The sequence below is a fragment of the Eublepharis macularius genome, chromosome 3 (genome assembly GCF_028583425.1).
Source record: "Eublepharis macularius isolate TG4126 chromosome 3, MPM_Emac_v1.0, whole genome shotgun sequence".
NCBI lineage: Eukaryota > Metazoa > Chordata > Lepidosauria > Squamata > Eublepharidae > Eublepharis > Eublepharis macularius.
Genome location: NC_072792.1, coordinates 68,375,739 through 68,393,418, shown reverse-complemented (window position 1 = coordinate 68,393,418; position 17,680 = coordinate 68,375,739). Strand labels below are relative to the sequence as shown.

The window sequence follows — 17,680 nt, the reverse complement described above, 5'->3', positions numbered from 1 at the left end:
AGTCCATTATACGTTTTTTTTAAAATGTAGAATATCAAATTTACAAGTTAACAGGCTCACTTCACTTGGCCAAATATCAGCTCTTGATTCTTGAGTATCCTCATAACTGGTTTCTCCAGAAGAAGGAGCTCTGGAACGAATTTGTGCAACTATTTGGATCCCGAGTAGACAAGTAATTTCATTATGGACAAATAGAGATGTATAGATATGCTTTATAGCAATTTCTATACTAGGGCACTTTTTTGCTCCTCAGTGATTCCTTTTCCACACTGAACTGCAAGTGGAAGTGAAACCATGGTTCCTCAGGGTTCCACTTAATGCAGTGGTGGAATGTGCCATCAAGTCATACCCTGCGTTATATTATTATATATAACATTATATTTTTCATAAAAATCCAGCACTATATACAAATACATTGGATTGCCAACAATATTGTCTGGATTCTCTATTAAAACCGAGTGAACAAGTGTTGTCCATTACAAATTAAATGACTCGTGTGGAAGTAACCCACATAGAGGTGAAGAACGGAACTTTATTTTCATTCCAGATGTCTTGCACAGCACTGCCTTCTTGCTCTTGGGTTTATACAGCTCATACCCCATACTATTAGGATGGTACTTAATGCCAACCTATTTCTTTCTAACCCACAGAGACATGCTTGCCTGGGGAAGATCCGAGCCCTGGACCAAAGCTTTAGAAAGTGTGACAGGAGAAAAGAGAATGAATGCAACTTCACTGCTTCGCTATTTTCAGCCTTTACAAGAATGGCTAGAAAAGAACAACACCAACAGATACGTTGGTTGGAATACAGCCTGGTCTCCATGTAGGTACTTGTTATATTTGCAGTGCAGTTGATATGTGAAACTATCGCTTGCCTGCAGATACTTTTATTTGATCGTTCAGCCTAGAGAATCTAGAAATACAGCATTTCCATCTGCAATTTAACTTGGAGATAGAATGTTTTCAAGGATAGAGAGGTTTGCCCTGAAGGCTGGAAAGTAGTTATATATAGCAGCTAGAGATGTCAGCAGCCATCTTTTACATCATCTTTTCCACTTCCCTGATTCACAGAATCACGGAAGGGGCCATACAGACCTTCTAGTCCAACCCCCTGCCCAGTGCAGGAGCCTAAAGCATCCCTGACAAGTATTCATCCAGCCTCTTCTTGAAAACTGCCAGTGAGGGGGAGTTCACCACCTCCCTAGGCAGCTGATTCCACCTTTGAACTACTCTGACCGTGAAAAAGTTCTTCCTAATATCCAGCATGTAATTTAAGCCCCTTGCTTCGGGTCCTACCCTCTGCTGCTTTTTTAAAAACTGTAACAGCTCCTTGCCCTCCTCCAAATGACAGCCTTTCAAATATTTAAAGAGAGCAATCATGTCCCCCCTCAATCTCCTCTTCTCCAAACTAAACATTCCCAAGGCCCTCAGCCTTTCATCGTAGGGCTCAGTCTCCAGACCCCTGATCATCCTCATCGCTCTCCTCTGCACCCTCTCGATTTTGTCCACATCCTTTTTGAAGTGAGGCCTCCAGAACTGCACACAGTACTCCAGGTGTGGCCTGACCAAGGCAGTATAGAGAGGGACTATGACCTCCTGCGATTTTGATGCAATGGCCCTTTTAATTGTTTGATTAATTACCTCTAAATGACTTTTAAAATGTAGAATTATATGACTGACAAGTACACCTGGATTTATGTACAAGCTAAGCAAAATACAGTTTAGGACTTCAGATTGTTAGGGGCCTTTAAATAAATAAAATCCTAATTTCCATAATTTTTGATAATGCTAAGACTTCTTAAACTTGACATTGGTTATGGCCTCAGCATGCTTAAATCTGGCCCTGCTGTCAAGAGTTAAGATAAATGCATGACACCTTAACGGAAAGACAGAATGAAATAAAAGGAAATAAATTATACTTCACCAGCAGATAGGACAAAGAAGGGCAGTGGTGCCCCAATGTTGTCACTCGTCTCTTATCATCTTGCTCTTCTGAAGCCTTTTAGATAGCCAGGAACAGCCAAACATACTTTGCTGAATGACTGCTTAACTACCAGAGAAGTATTCCAGCTGAGAAGCCATGGCCAGATAGCAGGGTTTTTAGCTCAGCCAACATTCCTGTTAATTGAACTAAACTGTACCTAATCACATGCACCCTTCCACATGGTCTTCTCTGAAGGATGCAGCATAAGCTAGTGGTGGCAAACATATAACCTCATCACTACATTGATACATTGAATACCATTTAGGTTTAAATAGGCTATTGCTCTTTACTGGCATGTTTGAGGCTAGTGTTGTGGGCAAATAATAATGATGATGATGATGGTAACAACCATGTGCTTTTATACTGTTCTTTTGGACAGATTAGTGCCACACTCATAGCAGTAAACAAAGTCAACAAAGGCAGTGTTATTATCCCCACAATACAGCTGGGGAGCTGGAGCTGAGAGGAGTGGCTTATCCAAGGCCACCTGTTGAGCTCATGGCAGTAGTGGGAGTCGAAACAGCAGAGTGCTGGCTTGGAGCCCAGCCACTAACCACTAATAACTCACTTTCACATGTGAGCCTGGGAGAAAATGGGTCACAGCTTTACTGATTATAGCCACTGGAACTTTGGCATACCATAGGGCCTGGATCCCTGACACTGATTGACCAGCTTGCTGTTCATTGGGATGTTCCCCAACCTGGCTGGCTGGGCACTGAACATGGAATGGCAGGAGGTATAATGCCTGTCCCAAGCACATCCCTGATGATTCTCTGCCACACAGATGAAAGCCTGCCATTAGCTCCCAAGCCAAGTACCCTTCGGCTCCCCCTCCCAGATCCCTTAATGGGACCCCAAAAGAGGTCAGCCACCCAGCCAGTATGAAATCACCCTAGTAGATCCAGACCAATGCCCCCAAACTGCCCCAAAGTTGTGACCCCAGCAGATGCTGGTGACCACAGGGAGGGAGGGAGGGCAGGTGACCATCTTGTTGCCAACATCATATAGAAGGGTGACAAGACCCAGGACAAGCTGTGCAGCAGCAATAAGGCTCCTCCTCCCTCCAAAATGCCCAATGCACTCGGCACAGCACGGCAGCCTGGGGTCCTCCCCGAACTGCATGATGGTGGCCACTGTGCCTCTGAAAAAGATGGCCCTTCACCTAGCCTCTCTACTACCTGTGAAATGGCCTGCTGGTAAGTCAGGCAAGCCCTTTTTATATAGTATTTTATGGAAATAAGTTTGCAATTATGTGGCAATACCCTTTTCTCTTTTTAAAAAAAATCCAGATGTCAACAATTCAATCAAAGTGAGGATCAGCCTGAAAGCAGCACTGGGAGACAAAGCGGTGAGTATAGAACTCTATAGTTTACTATTTGATATTATGTTCTAGAAGAACATGAAAACATGTAACTGGTTGAAAGGACAAGTATGTAGATGGCTGTAGCATCTGTGCATGTTATTGCAGATGTATTAATAGGACTGCACATCCTTGTTCTTATAAAGAAAAACGTCTCACATGTTCCTGTGGAGAAATGTGTGATTTTTGAGCACAAGTATGTCACATGCATTTCTCCACAATAGGAAAAACAAAGCTTCCTCTTTGTGAGTATCCAGGATGTGTACATAATAAATGTATTTATTTAAATATTTATGCTCCACTTCTGATTTTGTAAGATCCCAAAGTGTCTAATAGCCATCAATTAAAATAAACCGTGTCAGTTAAAATCCAAGCAAAAGCATGCATGCCATAGAGACACCAGCCACAAGATGAGAAAGAGCAAAAGTAGAATGGAAGAATCTCATTAAAAGTACTGATACAGCAAGTCTTATTTGACATACTACTAACAGTTAAAACAAGAGTCTCCTATTAACTAAGCTAACTTTTCATTCATGCACGTAATTATATTTCATAGCAATTGCCCATGACTCCTTTATTCTGTTTCTTTGGTTCTGTGTCTTCTGTTGATAACAACAACAGTGTGCGTATATACCACTCTTCTGGACAGATTAGTGCCACACTCAGAGCAATAAACAAAGTCAGAGTTATTATTATCCCCACAATATAGCTAGGGCACTGGGGCTGAAAGGAGTAGCTTACACAAGGTCACCTGCAGAGTTCATGGCAGTTGTGGAAGCTGAACGAGCAGAGTGTTGATTTGCATCCCAGCCACTTAACTACTATGTTACAGGCGAGAACACTGTTAAGTATACCTTCTGGTCTAAGTTCTTAGCCACAGGATATATTAAAGGTATTCTCACTGGCTGCTCTCCAGCTCTTGGATTCTCTTTCATCCAAGATTAATGAAGTCAAGGGCAAATCATCTCCGGGAAGACCTTCCTTTTTGTTTGGGTAAACTTTAAGTGACAGGGAGATAAGTAAGAGTTTATTTTAGTAGGATATGCTTTTAGTAGGCTATGCTTTTAAAGGTTGCAGTCTGTTTCTGGCCACAATCGAATGCAGACTTAATCTAATGTATCTGTATTGGACTGTAGATTCTAAGAAACAATCCCATCCTCCTTCAAAAAGACTGCAACTTGCTTGAGTAAGCAACTTATGGACAGAAGGGCTTATAAACTTAAATAAATAAAAACATGACCAGCCAAAGTAAAGCTCATTTAAAATCCCATTCATTTCAAAGCGAGTGAATAACATGGTCTGATTGTAATAAGAATGTCTTAATTAGAGATGGGCACAAACAGAAAAAAAACGAACATGATGTTAGTTGTTCGTTGCAATCCACAAACAGGGACTTACGAACAACCACGAACATGGCCCTGTTCACGAACATGTTCATGGTTGGCTATTCGTGGGGGCCAGCAGGCTCTCCTCCAGCCATCATCCAAGTTTGGTCAAGATACCTACTGCACCACTACCAGAAACCTTACCTGAGCAGGCACCAGGAAAGGTACCAATAATAAATAATAGCTTGGCCCCAGAGCCTGGCAGCAGCCCTGGAACCTGAAGGGATAGATCCCTACTGCACTACTCTCAGAAACATTACCTGAGCAGGCAGCAGGAAAAGTACCAATAATAAATAATAGCTTGGCCCAGAGCCTGGCAGCAGCCCTGGAACCTGAAGGGGTAGATCCCTACTGCACTACTCTCAGAAACATTACCTGAGCAGGCAGCAGGAAAAGTACCAATAATAAATAATAGCTTGGCCCAGAGCCTGGCAGCAGCCCTGGAACTTAAAGGGGTAGATCCCTATCCCACCACACACAAAATTCAAGCTCAAATGCACTCTCTCTATCAAAATGCCAACAGCAACTGTCTCTCCCTCTCCACTGTCTGCAAACTAAGCCAGAGCTGGGAGCCCCCCTCCCCCCTCGTCTTTGCTTCCTTGTAACGAATTTGGAGCTCCATGCTTGAAAGGAAGACCTGCCTATCAAGCTAAATTGGGCTTAGATTGGGGTTTCCAGGGCAACAGCAGGAGTTCAGACAGAGTTCAGACGATCCCTGCTTACAGTTGCCAAGGGAATTGATTGCAGGTGCCAGACTGTCTGACTTGATGAACAGCAACGAACAACAACTAACGAGGCTTGCAACGACCACCTGTCCGTTTAGAATGGGACCTCATGAACAGCTTGTTTGAGAACAGCAGATTGGGCTGTTTGTGGCTTTTTTTTGTTCGTATTTCTGTTCATACTCATCTCTAGTCTTAGTTCAATTTAGCTGGATTGTGCCCTCTGTAAATTCCTTCCTACATAGTTCTCTGTTGGAGTTTAATGTACAGGTGCAATATCTGTAGGAAGTTGCTAGATAGACTGGATATATACGAACTTAAAACAAACTGTTAAGCAGATACAGGGAGAAAATGAATTCTGATCCTGTCAAGTCTGTACCATGCTAAACTCAAGGAGAAGTGAAAGACCCAGACTGGATTTTACACACAGACGAAGGAAGGAAGGAAGGAAGGAAGGAAGGAAGGAAGGAAGGAAGGAAGGAAGGAAGGAAGGAAGGAAGGCAAATTTAAAATGATGACAATGTTAATACCTTAATAACATTGAGAATGGTTTAGCATAAAACTTCATTATTATAATAGACTAATTCTAAAGAAGTATATCTTAAAACAGAGTGGGATGGTAAATACCACCAAATAGACTTGTGTTCTTTCTCACTCTTGTTTATTTGGTACATTATTATCTTGGCTTTCCTGCAGAGTGCTAGGGTGGTGTACATTATTTTTCCCTTCTCTAATTTATAACAACTTTTTGTAGGTCTAAGATACAGTGACTGGCTCAAGGTTACTCCATAAACTTTATTACAGAGTGGAGATTTAACCTGCGTCTTCCAGATCCAACACTCTAATCAGTAACTGTACTTAAAATATATGTGTATATATTAAAAAGCCACCATCTATAACTAACCTGAGTTTCCAGCACCATTTTTTTTACTTATTCAAAACTTTTATATGCCACCTTCCCAGAGACCTGCTTGATCTGGCAATATGGCATGACAGTGTATATGCCCAAAAGTATGGAATTACATTGATGGCTCAGTCCCTGCGGTAGTCTAGCCGTATGCTATGTGTGAAGCTAGCCCAGTACTAACCTATTCCAAGCATGATGAAGACAAATTTAGATGGGGGGGGGTACCCAATTGTCTTAGTGCCAGTCCTTTGCTTTACCATTTATATATTTCCATATATAGCATCTGAAACCAATCATGCATTCCATTTTTGGATGAAATCTGTAATGTATTGGTCGAACTGTAGCTGATAGAGAACTCAAGGCTTTGCTATCAGTGGCCACTAAGTACGGGTGGCAGCAAATCAGGAGAGCCAGATAAAGACCAATCACTGAGCTGTAAATAAGTTACAATGTATGTGAGTTATGCAAACGAGGGTATTCTAAAGTACGTGTTCTCATTGGCTATAACTCTTTGGGAGGGAAAACTGGTATGTATATATATTGAGGGTTTCTGTCAGTTGTTGTTGTTGTGTGTGGTTATACTGAATAAAGAGCTGTTGGTTTACTTCAAGTCTGAACCCACTATTTAATACTGGCGACGAGGATGGGATCTCTGATTGGGTATGCAGCCCCAATACCAGAGCGATATCACTAACAAGGTGCTTGGGTAGGCAGCCCCAAGACCTAAGCTGAAATCTTAAGCGTGAGGAATTGTCACCTCCACCATCCGACATACGCTCGCGTCGTCCAGAAGGCAGACATGGCCGCTAAGGGCCACTTCGAACCGTTTGACTCAACAGCCGAGGACTGGGAATCCTACATTACCCGCTTCGACTTCTACCTTGAGGCGAACAAGATTGAAGACACAGATCTCGCGAGAGCAACGTTCTTCAGCGTGTGTGGGTGTTCCACGTTTGATATAGCACGGGCACTAGTGGCGCCAGCCCAGCTTCAAACTACACCATTCGACACAATAAAGAACAGACTCAAAGAACACTTCTCACCACAGCCATCAGAAATAGCCAGCAGACACGCGTTCTACAACTGCAACCAAGCCCAAGGGGAATCCATAGCGGCATTCGTCACAGCCCTCCGGCAGGCAGCCCGGCAATGCAATTTCCCTGACCTAGAGATGGCACTTCGGGACAGGTTGGTGTGTGGGCTGCGAAATGAAAAACTACAAAGACGACTCTTTGCGAAGAAAGAGCTGACTTTCAAAACAGCGCATGAGGAGGCACTCGCTGCTGAAGCAGCAGAACAGTCTGCAAAAGAGGTCCGGCAGTCGCACACTTCCCCATCATCCCGCAGGGCCGAACAGGTACATCAGGGGTGTGTAGAGGACCTGTCATCATCAGAGGATGACGAAGAAGAGGTCCTGAGAACTAAGTTCCACGGCAAGCAACCGGGGGGGGGGGGCACAACATTTCAGGGCACCCCTTGCGCAAGCTGTGGAGGACCTCACTGGAGGAAGTCCTGCCGGTTCCGGGAAGCACAATGCCGGAACTGCGGGAAGATGGGACACATCGCTCGAGCCTGTCGCTCTGCAAAGAACCAAGTCGGATCGCCCAAGTCCAGCCACAAGTCAGCACTGGGCTACAACAAGGCACCCAACCGCAAGAGCGACTGCCATACAGTCACTATACGCCACGCTAATGTAGCCCAGACTAGTGAGTCATCAGTGCAAGCATTACGACCTCCAAGCAGCAACAAAATAAAAGTAACCGTGAAAATCCAAAACATGCCATGTGAAATGGAAGTCGACTCAGGGTCCGCGTTATCCATCATCTCGTCACACACCCTCAAGCTGATACGCAGAAGGTCATCCACACCTCATCTTGAATCAGCAAACATGGTGCTGAAAGACTTCCAAGGCCGCCGCGTGCCGATCATGGGCATCGGCACATTCCAAGTAAAGTACAAGGACTTTATTGGCTCACTACGATTAGTGGTAGTTCAAGGCCGCCAACCTAGCTTACTTGGCCTCGACTGGTTCCGCCCTCTCGGCATCCAAATCGCAGGCGTGCAGCGGCTGCATCGTGATGAAGTAGCATCAGTATGCAGAGAGTTCTCAGCAGTCTTCGACGGGGCCCTTGGTAATTACACAGGACCGCCTGTCTCGTTTGACTTAGACCCAGCCGTGGCCCCCATCTGCCTGAAGCCTCGCAGGGTTCCATTTGCGCTCAAGCCAAAGATAGATGAGGAACTGGATCATCTGATCGAACAGGGGATCCTGGAGCCAGTTTCTCACGCTAAATGGGAAACTCCCATAGTAACCCCACTGAAACCCAATGGAGCGGTCCGAATTTGCGCAGATTATAAATGCACAATCAACAAAGCACTACAGCAACATGCCTACCCAGTACCAGTCGTGAGCCATCTCCTGGCATCGCTTCAAGGGGGAAAGATTTTTGCCAAGCTTGATCTGGCACAGGCTTACCAACAACTACCTGTGGACGAGGCGACGGCAGAAGCCCAAACGATCGTGACACACCGAGGGGCGTTCAAGGTTAAGAGACTACAATTCGGCGTCAACGTCGCCCCAGGAATTTTCCAAGGCATCATGGAAGGACTTCTACGCGGAATTCCAGGCGTCATTCCGTACTTTGATGACGTCCTAATCGCGGGGGAGTCAGAAAGCGCACTTGCAGAGAGGCTTCGCTGTGTCCTTCGCAAACTACAAGACGCCGGCTTAAAGGTAAAGAGAGAGAAATGCCAATTCGCTGCTGAGAGTGTGGAATTCTTGGGATTCCTCATTGACGCAGCCGGTATTCATCCCACATCAGCAAAGGTACGGGCCATTAAAAGTGCACCTCCTCCAGGATCAAAGAAGGAACTACAATCCTTCCTGGGCCTATTAAACTTCTACCACGCATTCTTGCCACATAAGGCCTCAATTGCAGAACCCCTGCACCGCCTTCTAGATTCCTCCGCCCCCTGGGGGTGGGGCAGAAGAGAAGCCGCGGCGTTTGAAGCAGTAAAAAAACTACTGTCGTCAGAGAGCGTGCTGACACACTTTGATGAGAAAAAACCACTCGTACTCGCCTGCGACGCCTCCCCATATGGTATCGGAGCCGTCTTAAGCCACAGAATGCATACCGGGCATGAAGCACCCATCGCCTACTTTTCAAGAACCTTGTCGGCCGCGGAACGAAACTATGCCCAAATAGACAAGGAAGCTCTGGCAATCGTAGCTGGGGTGAAAAAATTCCATGATTACCTCTACGGCCGGAAGTTCCTCATCGCAACCGACCACAAACCACTCCTGGGACTACTCTCTCCAGACAAGCAAACGCCTCAAATCCTTTCGCCCAGAATGCTGCGGTGGACGGTGTTCATGTCTGCCTACTCCTTCGACTTACAGCACCGCCCCGGCAAAGCAATGGGACATGCCGACGCCCTGAGCCGCCTGCCACTTGCTGACCAGGGGACCGACCCATCTCCAGCTCATCACATCATGCTGCTGGAAGACTTGCCAAGTCCACCACTTAGAGCCTCCGACGTGGCGTCACACACTGCTAAAGATCGCACCCTCAGCCGCGTTCTCAACTGGGTGTGGAGGGGGTGGCCATCAGGCCAGCTGGCCGAAGAGTTTCGGCCGTTCCTCATTAGGCAGCACGAACTCTCAGTGCACAAGGGCTGTCTGCTATGGGGAAATAGAGTTGTAATTCCCAGCAAACTGAGACAACAAGTGCTGGAGGCACTACACAGCGGACACCCAGGCATAGTCCGCATGAAGGCAATGGCGCGCAGCTATGTTTGGTGGCCAGGCATGGATAGGGCTATCGAGGAATGGGTCCGTACCTGTCAGCCGTGCCAAGAAACACGCCCAGCTCCAGCGCAAGCCCCAGTACATCCTTGGGAGTCAGCGAGAGCACCCTGGTCGAGACTCCACATTGATTTTGCAGGGCCATTTCAGGGACAAACCTTCCTAATAGTTGTGGACTCTTATTCAAAATGGCTAGAAGTTGTTCCCGTCTCCACAATGACTACTGCTGTGGTCATTAGGGCCCTACGTCAGCTGTTTGCAACACACGGTTTGGCTGACACGGTAGTGTCAGATAACGGAACACAATTCACGTCAGCGGAGTTCCGGCAGTTCCTGGCCAACAACGGCATCAGGCAAGTCACGTCTGCTCCGTTCCACCCTTCCACCAATGGGCAGGCAGAACGGATGGTGCGGACAACAAAGGACAGCCTTCGGCGAATCAGCCAAGGAGACTGGCAATCGCGATTGGCTGCGTTCCTGTTACAGCAACACGTCACGCCGCATTCTACGACAGGGCGTAGCCCCGCTGAACTACTAATGAACAGGAAGCTCACCGTGACTCTCGACAGGCTGCACCCCGACCTAGCGGATGAGGAAAGGCCCATGCCGGAAGGAGAGGTAAGGACCTTCCAGCCGGGGGATCTCGTATATGCCCGCGACTACAGCGGACGTCTGCCATGGGTGCCTGCGACCGTGGACACCACAACGGGACCAGTGTCATACGCCGTTGTCGCTGCGGATGGCAGGAAACTACGAAGACACGTGGACCAGCTACGACGCAGATGGCCGACCAGGACAACGGGAGCCGAGAGCTTACCAACGCCCAGTGAACAGGATACCATCCCTCCAGAAACGGACAGTGAAGCTATACCACAGCAGGCACCAACGGTCAGCTCACCGGCTGCAGAGGCAAGTACTACCCCCGAGAACCAAGCGGAACTAAGTAATGGGCTACCAACTGCCCAAACACCGGCTCAATTGTCGGACGCACTTTGTCCCTCGCCTCAAGTGACCTTACGAAGGTCCCAGCGGACTCGGACTACTCCCAGCCACCTGAAAGATTATATTTGTTAGGAGGTCAGTTCTGACTTAGGGGGGAGGAGTGTAATGTATTGGTCGAACTGTAGCTGATAGAGAACTCAAGGCTTTGCTATCAGTGGCCACTAAGTACGGGTGGCAGCAAATCAGGAGAGCCAGATAAAGACCAATCACTGAGCTGTAAATAAGTTACAATGTATGTGAGTTATGCAAACGAGGGTATTCTAAAGTACGTGTTCTCATTGGCTATAACTCTTTGGGAGGGAAAACTGGTATGTATATATATTGAGGGTTTCTGTCAGTTGTTGTTGTTGTGTGTGGTTATACTGAATAAAGAGCTGTTGGTTTACTTCAAGTCTGAACCCACTATTTAATAAAATCATAATATATATTGGACTGTACCCCAATAGACATTTTTTGCTCTTACTACCCCCCCCCCCATCATGCTCATTGCTGTTCCTGGGAGTCCCCTGAATATTGTGGGGGCACAGTGGGCTGTAATAGGAAGGCAGGATGTGAGAAAGTCTCTGTGAATACAGCTGTGATCACAGTCGGTTGGATACAATACAACCCTTGGGGGGGCAGTGCTGATCCTTTCCTTATATCATTCTGTTGTCTTAAAGTGGGGGAGGGGATGTAGCTCAGTGGTAGAGTATCTGTTTGGCATACAGAAAATCCTGGGTTCAATCCTCATCATCTCCATTTAAATAATCTGGTAATAAATCCTGTGAAAGATCCTAGAGAGCTGCTGCCTATCTGAGTAGACAGTACTGACTGTGATTTCGTTTAAGGCAGCTTCATGTGAACGTACTTCTAAGCGACTAAACCTAAGTGGGTCTTATTTTTAAATTCACAGTACAAATGGGATGAAAATGAAATGTATTTATTTACGGCAACAGTTGCCTATGCCATGAGGACGTACTTTTTGCAGGTCAAGAAAGAAATAGTAGAATTTCGGTAAGTGGCTTCTTCAGTTATATTTGTTGTGGATTATTGCTGTGTGAGTTTATTACAAAAAAGGTGCAATCATTTCCCCAAAATAATATGAATACATCTGTTTTGGATGAAGCATCATGCCTTATAGTTATAAATCCCATTTGGTGCATTCAGAAAAAGAGACCTATATTTTGATTCTGGGAGAGCAGAGACAATTGGACTCCACTTTCAAGGAGGTTTTAATATCTCCAGATGTCAGCCATAAAGAGCAGTGGGGCAAAATGTTATAGAATTGGGTAACAGAACTTTGGTGGGCTTTCTAGCAACTCTTCCACAGATACAGGATTGACCCTGCAGCCTTCTATGCAAGTGGGAAGAGTTAAAACAGCCTCTCAGTTTTGTAAAAGGTGAACAGAGTATCCCAAGGAGATTCTGGCTGTTTCCACACGGCTTACCTTTGCTCGTAACGACGTGGAACATCGCGCAAAAAACGCGATCTTCCGCGTTTTTTGTGCAATGTTCCAGGTCGTTACGAGCAAAGGTAAGCCATGTGGAAATGGCCATGGAGATGCAGGAAGGAATCGAGAACATCCCCCCCGCCCCGGTCCTTCCTCAATTTGTACCAAGCCCATTCTACCAAGAGATGGGGTGGGTAGGTGATGAGATCATAAGATACTTCTGTTTTATTTACTAGAAATGGTACCTTTTGTTTCTTAGCCTCATCAGTGTTAGTATATTTCAGTACAATGCATGTTAACTAAATCCCTGCACTTAATATTTATTCATTGTCCTGGTAAAGCTAAGCACATCTCCCTTCTTGGTGACTCCAAACATCAGGGGATTTTTTGGGAGAGTTATTTAATTATGTGGTGGCAGATTCCCTACTATGACACCCCCAGAGTCTCAGAAAGAGGATTGGGGGAGAATAGGGAGGAATCTCTTGAAGGGAATTTGTTTCCTCCAAACTCCACATGACCTCCCAGGCAACTCAGCTCTTTTGGATGCTCATTGTCCTTAGGCAAGTGACAGAAGAGGGGAGAGAGTTAGGACCCTGGTGCAAGATTATAACTTCTATTATTTAAAATAAACTACTTTTACTCCCACCCCAGCAATGATAATGTAGCTCATCTAGGTGTGTATTAGAGACAGGCATACCTTCTACTATTTCACAGATGGAAAACAGGAATACTTATATTTTTAACATCCCTATTCCAATCTAAAGCAGTGATAGGTGAACTCCCACATGAATCAACTCAAACTATTTTACAAGAAAATTTAAACGCTTGAATTTCTTGTACTATCTAGTGCAAAGTATAAAGCATTTGAAACAGAAGCTTAATTTCAACCCCATTCATAGAACTGATGATCTGATTGTATCCCAGAAAAGTCAAAATAGTTGGTGTTATGTTGCTGTACCTGCAAGTATGGAGGCTTTGTTGCCTGGACAAGGACTACTCATTCCTAGATGAATAAATAAACCCAAAGCATGGCTGTAGAATGATGTATAAACATTTTGCCAAATGTAATACAAATATAAAATTGGATTTTTCAATGGAGATTAAATATGTAAATTTAGGCTGACAGCTAACTGAATAGTTTTGTAGAAGTTCTGCTGTGTATAAAAAAATAGCAGTTAGTCACAGCATACAATATATAATATACAGAGGTATCCGATGGCTTATTTGGAAATAATCATTCATCTTGTTGTTATGAGCATATTTATCTAGTAAAGATTATTTTTCTTTTTTTTCATCAGAAGTATAAATATTCATGTATATAATGAGACACAAAGAGTCTCCTTCAGCTTTATTGTCACCATGCCTAATGGCTCAGATATCATTCCCAAATCTGAAGTAGAAGCAGCAATCAGGTAATTTTGGATCACAAGGTTGTAGAGTAATATGAATTATCTTGTAAGCATGTAAATTATATTGTTATTATTATTATAATTATTATTGAATTTATATTCTGCCCTCCCCACGAGCGGGCTCAGGGAAGATTACAACATAATGATAAAATACAATAAATAGAAACAATAAAATCGCAGATTTCACACGATCCAAGTTCAGCGGCATGAAACAAGCTCCACAACATAAAATTTCTAGTTTCCCGGGACAGGATTCCTTTCACCCTTCCCCGCAACCCATATGAGGAGAGGAGAGGGAGTGGAGATGTGAGTTGAGTTAAATGAATGTCATTCATTATCATCTGGCATGTAATTTGCCTCAGCAGCATATTAGCACATTATACAATCTTAGCAATATAGAATTCCGTTAAATATTATAGTAGAAATGCAGGACATATTTATACGGATTTCCCTTTCTGGCAGCATGTCTCGTAGGCGCATCAATGAAATTTTCCAACTGGATGACCAAACTTTGGAGTTTATTGGCATTGCTCCAACACTGGCACCACCTTACACACCTCCAGTCACAGTGTGGCTGATATTGTTTGGAATTGTCATGGGCATTGTTGTGGTTGGGATCGTTGTCTTGATCATCAAGGGACAGAGAAGCCGGAGACGGTAAGTGACATTTTATTAACAGTGCATTCTTCTTAAACTGATCAGATTCATTTTACACAATGTAGATGGAAAATATAAGATAACGTGGCTTTCATCCATTTCTACAATACAGCAATACAATACTTTTCAGCTCATATGTATCGATCACCATTCTGCTGACGGTGAAGCTTTCTTTCAGTGGAAAAACCTTTCTGCCAGAGAAAGGAACCTCTTCTGCCAGTGGCAACCTCCACAGTCAGTAGAACAAAGTAATTGGACACAACCCATTAATAATAATGTTAATGATTATAACAAATTAATTTGGTGTCAATACATACACCACTCATATTACCAGAATGATAATTATTATAAAAAGCAGAGTTTTTGGGTTACTATATGCATACACATGTCCATGACTTTCTGCCAGTTACACACACTAATTAATATATTCCTTTTAGGAGAAGAAGGGCAATTGGAAATGAATTATCCCAAACAACATCAGTCAGCTCTCATGACAACAGGGAAGAAAACAATCATGGCGACAGTGGAGAAAAGAATCCAGCCTATTTACAAGATGACGAGTGCATATCAACATTCTAAAAAAAATGATAATTCATGTCTCTTATTTATGATTGCACGTTAGTGCCAATAATATTATGTAAAAGGGGCCCCAATTCATGGAGATGGCTTTACCCATTAAGGCCCTGTGTTTAGTAGAGAGGAATGCCAGGACACCACTAGACACGTTATGTGTGCTTAGCTGTAAAACAATTTAGCAGTACCAGTTACTTTTACCTTGTGTTGATCAAGGTAGCCTGAACCAAAGAGCTATCCATCAGTTCTGTCCAACCTTGGAATAGGTGATAGACACTAAAAAAATGATAAGACCAGCTATTTATTTAGCCTTGCTCATTTGGTCCCCTACCCAGTCCAAGGTCAGGAACCACAGATATAACTCTGAGTGCTCGATGCAGAAATTCAGCTCTAGTATCCAGAAGTCATTTTCTTTCAACAATCCTGATTCGATAGAATATGCATCCACAGAACTCTGTGTTCAGCACCTCTCATGTCCGGTGGCCCTGCCCCTGATCAGACAGAGATCAGTTCCCCTGGAGGAAATAGTCGTTTTGTAAGGGGGACCCGTGCATTTCTCCCTCATTTCCCTCTTGAGAGTTCCACCAGCTCTTTTCCCAGAAAAAAAGCCCTGGGTGCAACCATGAAAAGGGTACCACAGGAGGTAGAGCCAGCCACTATATGTCAGGGAGGGAATGGGTAACTGATAGTAATGCTTCAACATTGTAGTCAGAAGCTGTGCTTAACAGAATGTCTTTTAAAATGAGTATATTATTTAAAAGTATTTTCTTGCATTCATACAGCTAACCTTCAGTCACACAGTGAAGATCCTTGTTCTGTGCTGGCAGTTGCTGCTGAAAGCAATGATATTTTTAAAAAAAATCTGCTCAGCCAATCAGATCTCCAGTGGCCAATCAGAAGCCCTACTAGGCAAAAGTGGCCCTACCCACTTTCTAAAAACACGCAGTGGGCACCAGGAAAGGTGTTGATGGATGCCATAGTGACCATGGGCACCATGTTGGGCACCCTTAGGATGAACAGCCTTGACTGAATTCCATTTAAAATAAGTGCCACTTTTTAAAGGACAATTCTTACTTCTGCAAATGACACTTTGGTGTTAAAGTCAATTTGACGGTTCTTTTTCAAATGGTAATACTTTTTTCTTCTTTTATCTAATGTTCACAACTACTGACATACATTTAAAAAAGTGGTGGCCAAAATGTATTTCCAACTATGCATGTTTTTTAAAAGTCCAATTTTCTTTTCTGTTGGAAAGTCTCATGTCTCAAGATCTTTCAAGGGCTAACAGGCTTTGGATAAAAAATTTTAACGGTACGTAGGAGATGCAACATATTTAGCAACAAGTCTCTGACAGCTGCCGTGTTCAAGCAGATGATCTTAACTAAGTTACTGCCATATACAGACTACTTTTACAGAGGAATCCTAAGCAGAGTTATACCCTTCTAAGGGTCAAGCTAGACGTGAAAATTTTTAAAGAGTTGGGTCTGGGTTCCCCAGACCCTGCAGCCACATAGCAGCTGTGGGGAATGGCTGTTTAAAAATAAAGGGGAACCCAAATGCTCTTAGAACACTACCACAGGGGAAGGAAAAGTTCCTACCTTTCCGCCAAGCCATTTCTCCATGTCAAAACAGTATGGGGGAAGGGTATTTCTCTGTTTTTACTGTTTCACGTGCAGCGAATAAAATCGCATGGAGCAACAAAAACAGAGACCCCGCCCCACTCACTATTTTGGAAAATGGCTTGAGGGAGGAGCCCTTCCTTCCCCTGCAGGGGTGTTTCCAAGGCCATTTGTGCTCTCCTTTAGTTTTAAACAGCCATTCCTCACAACTGCTTTGTCACTGAGGAGAACCCAAGTTGGGTCTGGGTTCCCCAGAGCCAGCTCTTTAAAAACTTGCATGTCACACTTGACCCAGTTCCTCCCCCTACTCCAATAATTGTTTTGAACTTTTTTTTAAAGGGGAGGGGGAAATTCTCCTGCATCCCATCTGTTTAGATCTCCTGCATCCCATCTAATTAATCCGTTATTTGTGAGGAACGTTGCTTCATAAAGCCATTTGATTGTAACTTTCTCTTTTGTCTTTTGTATATTACACACTGTTTTACCATGTTAAAACAATATAACTGTTCAGATTACAGAGCTAAATCACTGCTTGATTGTTATTCTGCCTTTACTGGATATGAACTTAAGAAATACGTATAAGGTTGACAAGCATACTCTGATGGATTTGTAAAGCAATCTCTCCTTTGAGAAAATGGTGTTTGAAACACTTAGTCTAATATCCAGCATAGATTTTTTTCTAAAACAGATTCCCTCTGCTACAGTCCATCCCAGAAAGAGGGATCTATGCATGGAGCCTCTGTACCAAAGACATCTATTTAGAGGCAAACATACTAGTAGCTATTTGGCTTTCTGCACTGACAGCAGTCTAGGAGTTTGAGGGGAGG

The 17,680-nt window shown here is 44.1% G+C and overlaps 1 protein-coding gene across 1 annotated transcript in view; it reads left to right on the top strand.

The window, feature by feature from the left end:
* The window catches only part of ACE2 (angiotensin converting enzyme 2), a 50,105-nt gene extending 32,721 nt beyond the window's left edge, over positions 1-17,384 (top strand). The window contains exons 13-18 of the mRNA XM_054973191.1: positions 651-823; positions 3,274-3,332; positions 12,058-12,158; positions 13,894-14,007; positions 14,467-14,661; positions 15,099-17,384. Coding sequence (XP_054829166.1) covers positions 651-823; positions 3,274-3,332; positions 12,058-12,158; positions 13,894-14,007; positions 14,467-14,661; positions 15,099-15,240 — 784 coding nt within the window. The 3' untranslated portion in view covers positions 15,241-17,384. The remainder of the gene's footprint in view (positions 1-650; positions 824-3,273; positions 3,333-12,057; positions 12,159-13,893; positions 14,008-14,466; positions 14,662-15,098) is intronic.
* Positions 17,385-17,680: the final 296 nt, after the last annotated feature.